General features: G+C 45.8%; 1 protein-coding gene across 1 annotated transcript in view; it reads left to right on the top strand.

Moving 5' to 3' along the window:
* The window catches only part of Ostf1 (osteoclast stimulating factor 1), a 52,640-nt gene that overhangs the window by 6,019 nt on the left and 34,984 nt on the right, over positions 1 to 11,637 (top strand). The window contains 2 exon segments of the mRNA XM_032893813.1: positions 64 to 93; positions 95 to 221. Coding sequence (XP_032749704.1) covers positions 64 to 93; positions 95 to 221 — 157 coding nt within the window.

The raw sequence follows: 11,637 nt of genomic DNA, 5'->3' as shown, positions 1-11,637 counted from the left end.
AGCAGCCAGCGAGGCGCGGCCACTTCCTGGTGGGAAGGCTGGGCTGTCTGCGGAGCTCGCTAGTCCCGGTGTCCCGCTTCGGGTTGCGCGCGGGTCCGGAGGGGCCGCGGCTAGCGCAGGCTTGGCTCCCAGTTCCTGTCTGCGTGTGGGGCTCCCTCGGCTGAGCCTGGCCGCTCCGAGTAGCGCCATGTCCAAGCCACCTCCCAAACCGGTCAAACCAGGTAAGAGTTCTGCGCGCTGCGGGTACGGGTCTCCAGGCTGCGGGACCCCGTGCGGGAGTTCCCGAGGAGCGCCCTCGGACTCTGTCTGCACTGCTCGCCAGGACGTTCTGGCGGTGTGGTGGCAGCACCTAGGTCGCGGCCACTTCCTCATATTTCGGCGTGTCGCTGTCAAGTTGGAGTTCTTGACCGGCAGGCGAACGGGAAGTGCGCTACGGCTGGGTGGGGTTTGCACCCTCCAGCTGCGGGGCTCGGACTGGAGCGGGACGGGGACCCGAGGTTTCCGGAGAGCTTTGGAGAGCTGCACTGGCACTGCCAACCGGACAGCTGGGCTGCAACCCTCTCGGCTCCTAGCTTTAGGAAGTATCGCTCTGTCTTGCATGCAAGTGTTTTGCTTAGGGTGACTCGGGCGAACTAAACTGGAGAGAGTACGAAGTTCCTCAAAACAGTTTTCTTGACCACTCTTCCTGGTTCGCTTTTTTTAAACGTCGTTCTTAGAGTGTTTTCTGTGATGTGGAGAAACGAGAGCATTTTAAGGGACTGTTATATGTCAGCTTGACAAAATAAACTCGTGGGAACTTTCATTTGGATAGGGAACTAACAGGAATCGTAGAAAATAGGAGATGAATGATTGACGAATTCTCAGCCCTCTTTTTCCAGTCTCCTGCAGCTTTGGTATTACAAAGGCTGAAACTTGAGCCATATACTATCAACCTTTATAGCCGCTTATGCTGCTTCAGTGATTTTTTTTTCCTTGAGTTTTTTTTTTATTAAAGTGACAGACACTTAAACTTCAATAATTATCCAGTTTTCTTCTTTTGTAGCAGCATAAACTCCTGAATCTGAAAATAATGCACACACATTTGCGAAATAGGCATTCTCTGTCGACATAAATTCTACAGGGCTGAATATGAAGGAAGTGGCTCAGTCTGGCTTTGGCCTGAGCTGAGGCTGGGCGGTGCTGGTTGAGGCTGCCTTCTATGTGAAATCTGAGAAGTTTGCAATTTGCAATTTAGATGCGGATGTATGAGGTGGCAGTTTTGTAAACTCATATGTAAGTCAGGACCTCAAGTGTCCAACTAAGCTGAGTTCTTTGACGGCTAAACAAAGCACTTGATTTTGAAGAATGTGTTGGACAATCAGGCCGTGAGGTTTTTTCATTCCTCCAGACACATTAAAAGTGAAGTCAGTGTTGGGTCTGTGGGTGCTGGCAGGAGCTGCCTTTGTGTACGTGATTGTGAGCTTGTGTGTTCATGCACCTTTGGGTGTGGTTTAGGACTCAGCCTGTTACGAAGTGGAGATTGGCTCTGGGAACTAGTTTTGTTGTTTACATATCTGCCCTTTCCTCTCCAGCAAACCAGAAAACACATGGCTAAACATTTGTACTATTTAGAGAGAACTCTGACTTCACTGGGATTTATAAGTGAGGCCCAAACATACATAAATAGGGTTGCCATGAAAATCACTTTATTTACCTAGTAACAGAAAGAGAGAAATATTAGTGTCAGTCGAACTTAAAGCTATGTGCTGGCTTACTGGAAAACAGAAACCTTTATTTTCATGCTGTCCCACATGTAAACCTTTATTTTCATACTGTCCCACATGTACTGTGTGCTAGGCACTGGTTTAGTCACCATACATGTTTGAACTCATTCCCTTCTCAGTAACCCTACCAGGTCAGCACCATTTTTATTCCCATTGTCTAGGGGGGAAGTAAGGCACAGCAGGTTAACTCATCTCGTAACAGCAGTGGGGTGGTGGTGATGTATGAATCGTAGAGGAGTACAACACATACGCTTGACTCCAGGATTTGTGCTTTGCCCCTGTGTGAGGAGCCCTGAATATTTTACAACTGGATAGGACTCTGAAAGAACCAGGTTTCTAACCCCAGCCGGACTCTTATGCACAGCCGTACTGTGCATGTGTACTGCAGGTGTACTGTGCTTTCTTTCCTTCTACTCTAGGCAAGACATGGGGATGAAGGTCTCCAAAGAAGCCCGACATCCACAAGAATGTATTTAAGTTTTAATTTTTCATCTATTGCTTTGTTTATACCCTCTCCAAATGTCTCTTCTCCAAAATAATGCTAAACATTCAAATTATCAGACAGAGTTGGGGGAAGAGAGGAAAGTAAAAGGCTTGGGGCAGAGAGGGAAGAATAATAAGAAGCGAGAAGAGGAGTAAGTTGGTAGGCATGCACGCCATAGACTCCCGTAAAGTTACCAGAAAGAGCGGTCACGTGATTCTCAGCCTCATGCAGACAGATGAAAGACCAACCGTAAGGCCTGTAGTGCTCAGGAAATTAACATGTGTTCTTTATTCTGGGAAATAGTTACTTTAATGGCACTGAGATCTGGGACAAGAGTTCCCAGAGATTCTCTTCCTGTGTTGGACAGGGTTTCCGTAGTAGCGGAGTAAGACAACATGGCTTCTAATTTAATGGGCAGCACTGGAAAGACGGGAGCCAGATGAAGGGACAGCGAGGGTCAGAGGACTTACTGTAAGAGCCTAGAGGCAGGTCTTACTTATTTTTTTTTTTTTTCTGCTGCAATTTAAATGATTCAGGATTTCTTTTGGCGCGAAGTTCGAAGTTCGTGAGTATAGCCTACTACAGTAGGAAACTCCTGGAGACAGCTGGCTGCATGACATCTGCATTCCAGAAGAGAGAAGGATGGATACTCCCACTCGGATAGCATCCTCCTTTGTATCAGGATGGGGTGCTCAAAGAAGGATGGTGCTGCCCTTGTTTAAGATCAGAGTTCACAACTCAGTTAACCGCATCAAGGCAATCCCTCCAGACATTCTTAAAGGCTGACTTACTCTGGATGATCCCCATGGGTAAATCTGGAAGCTTGTCCCCGGTATGGTTCCACAGCCTGTGTCAGTATGAAGCATCACAAATAGCAAGGGACATTAAACAACAGAGTTAATGCATCTTTCCCACTAAGCAGCCTGTATGCAACAAGGGGCCACTGGAGGGAGGAAGCTGCCCAGGCAGGTTCTGGTAGATCTTTAGAGGAGAGAGCTCTCCCACCCCCAACCCCTTTTTCTCCCAGGAGGGTTGGGGGAGAAGGGGAGCATTCAGAGTATTCCCTGCAGAAATTTTTTTCTGCTTTCTTTTCCCCTTCTGTTTCTTTCTGAGACAGTCTCACCATCTACCCCTAGCTGGTCTGGAACTTACTGTGTAGACCCTGCTTACCTCGACGGAACACACTGAGCTCCTGGGTATGAAGATCCAAGGCATTCGCCACCCTCCTTGGTTTCTGGTTTAGACATTCCTTGATTTAGCCTGTATTTTAGGCTCCACACTGGGCACTGGGAGTCCCAGGAACTGTAGAATGCAGCTTCATCCTTACTCATTTGGTCCTAACTTAGTTTATGTATCTACAATTAGATGTCTGATTATACCCATTTAATTGTTTAATCTTGTGATTAAAAAAGAGAACAAAAAAAAAAAAAACAACAAATATGCATAGTGGTGTCTGGAGAGGAGCCTGGTTATATAGCGTGCAGCACCTACCTCAAAAACCAAAATGTAAATAATAGAATATATTTTTCTATTTTAGAATGACAAATACAGATAATAAACAAATAATATTAAAGTTTATAAACCATCCTTATCGCCTAGAAATAATCACTGGTTAGATGAATAAAATCTCCGTTTTTTTTTTTTCCTGTAAATCAGTTTTAATTATGAAAAGAATACAGGAGCAGCTACCTTAGAATGCTGCCCAGGTGTCAGATTGAGTTGTTTGGCTGGGATATGTTTCCATTCTGTTTTGTCTGTGATACACCTGAGGCATCATTTCAGCCACAGTTTGCACCTTGTGTGACATTTTATCTTTTATGGGATCATTTTTGGCCCATGAAAGTTTGTCTCTGAATCCCGCCACTACTCATTAGATATGGCACGGAGACTCAGTCTTCAGTAGGTGGACCATCCTCCTCTTCAGATCCCTCTGGCCTCTCAGCTTGTCTAGAGAGCTTTTGTGTGGTTTTCAGCCACTCTTGCACTGCAAGGAGGGCGGCTCTACCCAGCTGGTCAGTGTACAGGACAGAATGTTGTTCTCACAGACAGCGTTTGAGAAATTTGATGGGCTATGGGGTAATACACGCACTGAACGCCACGTGAACCTTGGGGGCATCTCGTCTTGGATAGATTTGGTGACAGTCCACTGGTGTTGGAAACCTGATGTCTGACCTTGGCCATCTCCTTCAAATGGCTCATTGATTGTGGTGGTGAGAGGAGAGCAGCATAAATACTTCATGTGACTGGTGAAAATAAATGTGTGGTACTTAGGAGAAACCTGCCAGGTCTCTGGGTTCTTTTGTCACTTACCGTAAAAATGTGAAAAGGGTTGCAAGTATGTCCTTTAAACAAAACTTGAGAGGAAAAGGGTTTCTGTCTAAACCGGTCTCAACTGTTGTGTAATCCATCCCTGCATAAATAATGAACCACCGGGGAGAGCGATCGCTTGGCTTTCAGATGTACGTGGCGGCTGGTTTCTCTTATAAATGTGATGAGTTTACACCCAGTGGCTGAGTAAAGTCAGAGGGAAAACATTTTGCAAATTCCCTGGATGATGATGCCAGTGATGGGGAAACCTAACATTTCCCTGGGTGCCTGTGTCAGGAGGGTAGCAAACACCCCGTGTCCTCTGTCTCCTGTGTATTTATTCTGACTTCCCTGTGAAGTAGGTCCCTGTATCCTTGTGAATGCTGTGGCTTGGAAATAGGACTCAGGCTTTAACTGGACATGTAGCTTGTGTGTGTGTGTGTGTGTGTGTGTGTGTGTGTGTGTGTGTGTGTGTGTGTGTGTGTACCATGGTGCAGCTATGGAGGTCAGAGTGTAGCTTGCAGGGGTCTGTTCTCTCTTCTACCACATGGACCCCACAAATCAAACCCAGCTTGTTTGAGGTACCTGGGTTGGAGGTCCCTCAACCCACTGAACCATCTTCCTGGCTCAAATTAGAAGAATTTGGAGAAAAATATACATACTAGTGCCAAGAGAGCCTGGGATCCTTTAAAACTTTTTCTTTTCTTTCTTTCTTTCTTTTTTTTTTTTTTTTCGGAGCTGGGGACCTGGGGACCGAACCCAGGGCCTTGCGCTTGCTAGGCAAGCGCCCTACCACTGAGCTAAATCCCCAACCCCGGGATCCTTTAAAACTTCTGCATGTTTGCTAATGTTTGTTTAAGGGGAATCCTCTGAGTGCAGTTAGATCATTTCTAGTCTTTTGTTATATTGGTGCTGTAACAGTCTAGTTTTGAAAATCTTTAAGACATGGCCCTGGAGTGGAATTTGTTTATCAGAAGTTGGGTTCACTGTCTTTTTCAGAGACATTTCGAATTGATCATATCAGCTCACTAACCACCAAAACTTATGGCCCAGCCAAAGCAGGAAAAACTTAATCCATTTGCCTTGGATATCACAGATGATCAGAGGCCAGGAAGCATGAGGCACAGAGCTGGGGGAACTGAGATGTCACAGAAAGGGGCAATGTAAGAAGGGTCTTGAGATCTGAGTAAGAGTTTGCGGGAGTGTGAAGGAGAAAGTCATTTGACTGACGTACAGAGAAAACAACCCATCTGGTATGCATGTTTGACTGACTGCAGGTACCAAGTTTAAGAATCCAGGGGAACTTGGTACACACATTGAACTGCAAATTGTGTGTGTGTGTGTGTGTGTGTGTGTGTTGAATGAAAGTGAAAGCCATTTGCCTAGGTTTTGGAAAATGGTTCTGTTCCACACAGAAAGTGAGAACTGGGGCTGGAGAGATGGCTCAGTGGTTAAGAGCACTGACTGCTTTTTCAGAGGTCCTGAGTTCAAATCCCAGCAATCACATGGTGGCTCACAATCATCTGTAATGGGATCTGATACCCTCTTCTGCTGTGTCTGAAGACAGCTACAGTGTACTCACATACATTAAATAAATAAATCTTTAAACAAAAAGAGAAAGTGAGACCTGAGCTGCTCGCTCTGATCCTCTCCCACATCGACGTGGTCGGGTATTGGTACTCTGCAGTTGTTGAGTGTGTAGCTGTAGTGAAAGGTGAGGGACTTCCGACGGAGAGAACAAGCTACTTGGTGACTGATGCTGCCGGCTTCATTTTTGTCAGATAGTTCCTACTTTATTTTTAAACACCTTTTCGAGTGTTACGGGCAAGTTTCTCAACTTATTTTGGAGCAGAAATTAAAGGGGAAATTTGAAGTTGTACGTTTTGATTGGCATGGGATTTTAAAACTGCAACATCACAAAGATTTTGACAAGCTATTTTGGTTTTATATTCTTGGGATTCACCAAGCACTTGGAGTCCCATCTTTTCTCCCGACTCCCTTCATGTTTTTGGGAACTTGTGAACAGTTTAAACTCAACAAACTAAAGATGATGTCACAACTAATAACATCGTATCTAAGCTAAAGGGGTTTAACTCAGGCCCCTTAAGAGAATCTGAAGAAGCACCAAGCAGGGTCTTCTTGACTTGCCTCATGAGAGTCTCCTGGCTTTCCTAACTCACTCCTGTGAGACCAGAGCTGTCTTCAGCCTAGGGTTCCTGTGGAAAGGCCGTGCTTTCCTCAGACTCAGAGCAAGCACTGCACTTCCTGGGAGATGCTGCCACATCCCGACCGTCTGAGCACAGGTGAGGGAGGGCCGTAGATGACACTCAGCTGACAGGCGTCTCTGACTCAGGAGTTCTGGAAGAGAGCTGTGTCTCATCTTTGCTTACAGTCCAGATTCTGACGCTGACCTCTGATGCATCGCTTGCTGAGGTTTCTGGGGTTTTCTAGAATACACACTCCGCAGCTGCTTTGGGGTCTGTTTTAATGAATCAGTGAAGGCTTCATCATGGTTGTCCTCCTGGAATACCTGAATGGAGACATTCTCACAAATTTTTTGGGCAGAGACACTGGCTTTGAAACACTGTATTAGAAACTATCCCCTCCCAAGTTTGTATACCAAGTATGTACCGAAATTGAAATTGAAGTTTCTGTTAACGTTCTTAATTTCTGTTGGGGAAGAAAACTGCCTCTTCTGCCATGTCTGGGTTTAGGCTATAAATCCAAATCACCTACTGAGCTGCCTACCAGGATCTCACCCTAACATAAGCTGCATTCTAGTCAGAGCTGCTGCTGTGGTGACTGCTGCTGTCCTCTTACTGAGAACCCCTCCCATCCTGTGTGGGTTCTGGTTCTTGCTGAATACCTTCCTTCCCCTCCTGGAGGGCCAAGTCTGTACATGAATGTTGAGGCTCTGGGGTTCTTTGGGGACCTTTGGTTCCTAGGAGTTGGTCTTGCTCTGTTTCTATGCCAAGCTCTTGCCCAATTCCTGGTTCTCTGTCAGGACACCTGTTCTGGCATTCCCATTTGATTGGCATCTAGGTCCCGGACGCTCCCGCACCTTAGGCAGACCCTAATGGCATGGCCAGCTGTTTTGAGCATGGTAGTAACATCTTAAGTACCAGGGCCACAAGCCTAGGAGCCTTAACATAGTGTCTTACTTAGGACCATCCGGGTCTTCCTCATGCACAACAGTTAGAACTTGGGTTCTTTTTTTCTTTGTCCATTGGCCCTCAGGATGAATTCACTGCTTCTCATCTGATTTAAAGCACCCACAGTGTTAACCCAATTATTGATCTGTTGTGGTTCCCATCTCCAAAATCCTCACATTAAAATAGAAGTCTGGGGGGTTGGGGATTTAGCTCAGTGGTACAGCGCTTGCCTAGGAAGCACAAGGCCCTGGGTTCAGTCCCCAGCTCCGAAAAAAAGAACCAAAAAAAAAAAAAAAAAAAAAAAATAGAAGTCTGGGATGTAGCTCAGTTAGTAAAGTGCTTGCCGAGTGTGCCCAAAGACCGGGGTTCGATCCCCAGTATCATACACACCAGGCATGATGGTGTACCCTGTTATCCCAGCACTCGGGAGGTGGAGAAAGGAGGGACTGACACTTAAGGCCAGATTTATCTATATAGCAAGTTTGGGGTTAGCATGGACCATGTAGACCCTGTCTCAAAACAACCAAAAGGTACATATGCAGTAAGAAACAAGCTTCTGGAAAGGAATCCCTGAATGACTCTGTAACGACCGGATTCAGAATTCACCTCAGAGTGACCTTTTGTATAATTTTCATATTTCTGAATAATCCCACCCACTTGGAACTTTTAGTTATTTCCTGCTTGCCCCTAGCTTGGTGCTTAGTGCCCATGTGGCTTCACAGTCATGGAGAGAGGGAATACGCCAGGTCGGACTTACGTGAGTGATCCTGAGAAAGCAGAGGATGGTGTGAGCACTAGGGTGGGGTGCGGTGCGTTGATGAGTAAATCAGATTCCCATTTCACAGTCTCCACCCATGCTGGGTGGTGTCGTGACTACAGCTAACTAGAGGAGACCACTGGGAGCCTGACAGGATGCTCCAGGGGCACCGTATGCTCGGATTCTAACGAGACCATTGTAAAATGTGACTGTGCGTGCATGGCTGCCAAGACAGGCTTTCTTTGAGACATTTACTAATTAAGCTAACATTTTTATGATTTGAGGAACTTTTATAATGTGTCTTGATCATATTTCTACTCTTCTCCTAGCTCATTTTAGATCTAACGTCTACCTCCCCACCCCTCCCAACTTTGTGTGCCCCCAACCCCCTTCCCGTTTTTAGTAACCCACTGAATCCCTTTGGCGTGTGGTCAACCTAGGAGCATGGTCAACCTAGCAGGGGACGTGCCCTTAAAGAAACCTGACTCTCTCCCAGAAGCTACTGACCCACATAGGATTTTATGTAGAAAATGTCGGCTCTATGGATGTGAGCTCTAGGAATATGACTTGTAGTTTTTAGGAACTCATTCTCTGTGTAAAATGTCCTTTGCAGCTCACCTTTCTGGAGCACTCCCTTCTTGTCTTTCTGACCCTTATAAATGTGACAAGCCTAAACACTTAGGTTCAAGGTCAGACTTGCTTTCTAGGAACTCTCATGTTTGATTCTAGGCAGGAGTGTTTTCATGGCTGCTCTTTAACCAGAGGGTTGAGAAGCCTTCCCCAAAGAGAAGGACTGTTCGCATGTTACTCTGCATGAATGAGGTGCGTGCATTCGACTAAGGAACTGAAAGCCTCCTCTTTCCTTCCCCTCTCTCCCCCAACTCCTAAACAACGCTTACATCTGGGGTTAAAATGATGAGCTTAGGAATTTATAATTATAGTGATAGGAACAAGTTTTATTGTTGTGACTTTAGGATTGGAAAAGTTCTATTTATAGAGGATTATAAGCCCTGACATATTAATTTGTTGGGACAGATGGAGAGAGATGGCGAGCTCCATATGTGTGTGGATGGTATAGAGAGTGAACTTATGGTTATTAGGGAGTATAGTTCAGATGACCATGGCATGTGGGTCAGGCCACAGTCCTGAGGGTGCAGGCTTCTCCTTCTGTCCCAGCCTCTCCATTCCCATGTGACACAGCAAATGATGCCACAGGATTTGGGCTTGGGAGGGAATTAGGGCACCTCCAGTGTTTAAGGCCAGTTCCACAGTCTCCTCCCACCTATGTCACCACACTCATAATATGCATTAATGCAAATGACATTTTACAGCCTAGTATGGCCTCAGAGGGGAGCAGGACCTTGGGTCTTTTAGTGTCCTGAAAGTGAGGTACTGTTTGTGGCCTTCAAAGGTTGTTATTCCCCAGTCAGGGCGTGGCAGAAAGGGGGGTTTCTACTCTCACCGTCCTGAAATTTACCCTGTTCTGATGGTGGCCCCAGAAAACCGTTTTAGTTTATCTGTTCCTGTTCTCTGAGGAAGTTCTAGAGGCCTTGGCTCCCTTTGGACCCTTCCTTCCTAAATCTGCGGTGCTTGGGGAGAAGGTCACCTCTGGCCTGTGGGAGGGAGCCTCTTAGACTTGCTGGGCTTTCCTGACCTGACTCTGTCAACTCTTCCTTCCCACGAATGTCTCAGCTTTGAAGACCATCTCTTACCACCTTCGTGTCTGCTGCTGAGTCGCCATGGTTGAGGAGATGGGGACTCCAGGCCAGGCCTTGAAGGGGATAGCATTAGAAGCACATTGTGCCATGTACTGGGGGCCACTGTTCCTGCCTCTCCCGTGAGAGGCATTCACATACAGGAGTGGCGCTGCTGAGCTTGAGTGGGAATCCTCTCAAGGGAGGAGTCTCCAGCTGAAAGCTAGTGTTGCAGTGAGTGTGACTTGTGGTTACTGTGTTGATTTCTTACAGATAGCTCCCCTGAGCTCATTTCCCTTTTTTAAGTACTCCCCCTCCCACCTCTCACCTCCAACTGGGGATTAAGCCAAAGGCCCCACAGGCTAGCCTTCAACTATAGCTCAAGCCATTTTTTTTTTTTTTAATTTTATTTTGGGACAGAGTTCTCACTAAGTTGCCCAGTCTGGCCTAGCTTGGCCTTGAATTTGTAATTCTCCTGCCTCAGCCTACTAAGTAGTGGTATTTTAAGACTTTACCATCAAGCCTGACTCTCTTAGACACCATCTTTGTGGTCTCTTGGGTGTACTGTGCAGAAAAGTATTGAATCCTTTTGTTTTTGGAAGACGAAGGGCTCAATTTTCAAAGGTATCCCCTGTTGATTTTTTCCCTGGCTCTTTTCTTGTGATTTTTACATTTTATACACACCCAGACTTTGCTGTGTTAAACCAGAGTTTGAGTATTAGCTTTCTGCTATACAAATTTGGCCACTCTCTAGTATAATAAATATACTGTCTGACTACTTGAGCACCGGGCTTTGGTGGTTCTCTCTCGTACATTGTAAATCTTTGTTTCTGTGCCAGGTTTGAAGAGTTCATAGGTACTGGAGACATTTGTAGGGTTCACACATGCTGAACACAAATCCAACATTGCCTTCTCTTGGTAGTTATGGGCCCGTGGGGGCTGAGGCTGAGTGTCTCATTAATGGTAGTGTTCTAGGTATTTAAATCTGAAGGGTTTTTTTAATTGTTTTTTTTCACAAGATTTCTAAACACTGGTTGCACACATTGATATATGAAATGATCTGACCTGTGGTTTCAAATCATGGACCTCCCAGTGGTAGGGCAGGATGTCTGTGATTAGTTATGGCTAGTACACAGAGAGGCCGAAGACGGGAGTGCCGGAGAAAATAGCAACAGAGATATGAGTGAGTAACTGAAAGGAAAAAAAAAATTAAATGAAATTGTCTTTAGTTTAATGTGTGTGTGTGTGTGTGTGTGTGTGTGTGTGTGTGTGTGTGTGTGTGTGTGTGTTTGTGCGCATCCCATGAACCGTGAGTCTTTTTAAAGCACTTGAGAGAGTCCACACATGACACGTGGGCCTAACTAAACCCTTCTAGGAGAGTTGGTTATGCTTGCCTTCCTGTCTGATAATGCAGAATCTATACTCAGTTCTTAGTCCCTGGAAACAATATGGAAGACAGCTTAAGATAAAGTGTGGTCCC

Source organism: Rattus rattus, chromosome 2 (genome assembly GCF_011064425.1).
Source record: "Rattus rattus isolate New Zealand chromosome 2, Rrattus_CSIRO_v1, whole genome shotgun sequence".
Lineage (NCBI taxonomy): Eukaryota > Metazoa > Chordata > Mammalia > Rodentia > Muridae > Rattus > Rattus rattus.
The sequence above is the reverse complement of the archived record's forward strand: the minus strand, read 5'-3'. Positions and strand labels throughout refer to the sequence as shown.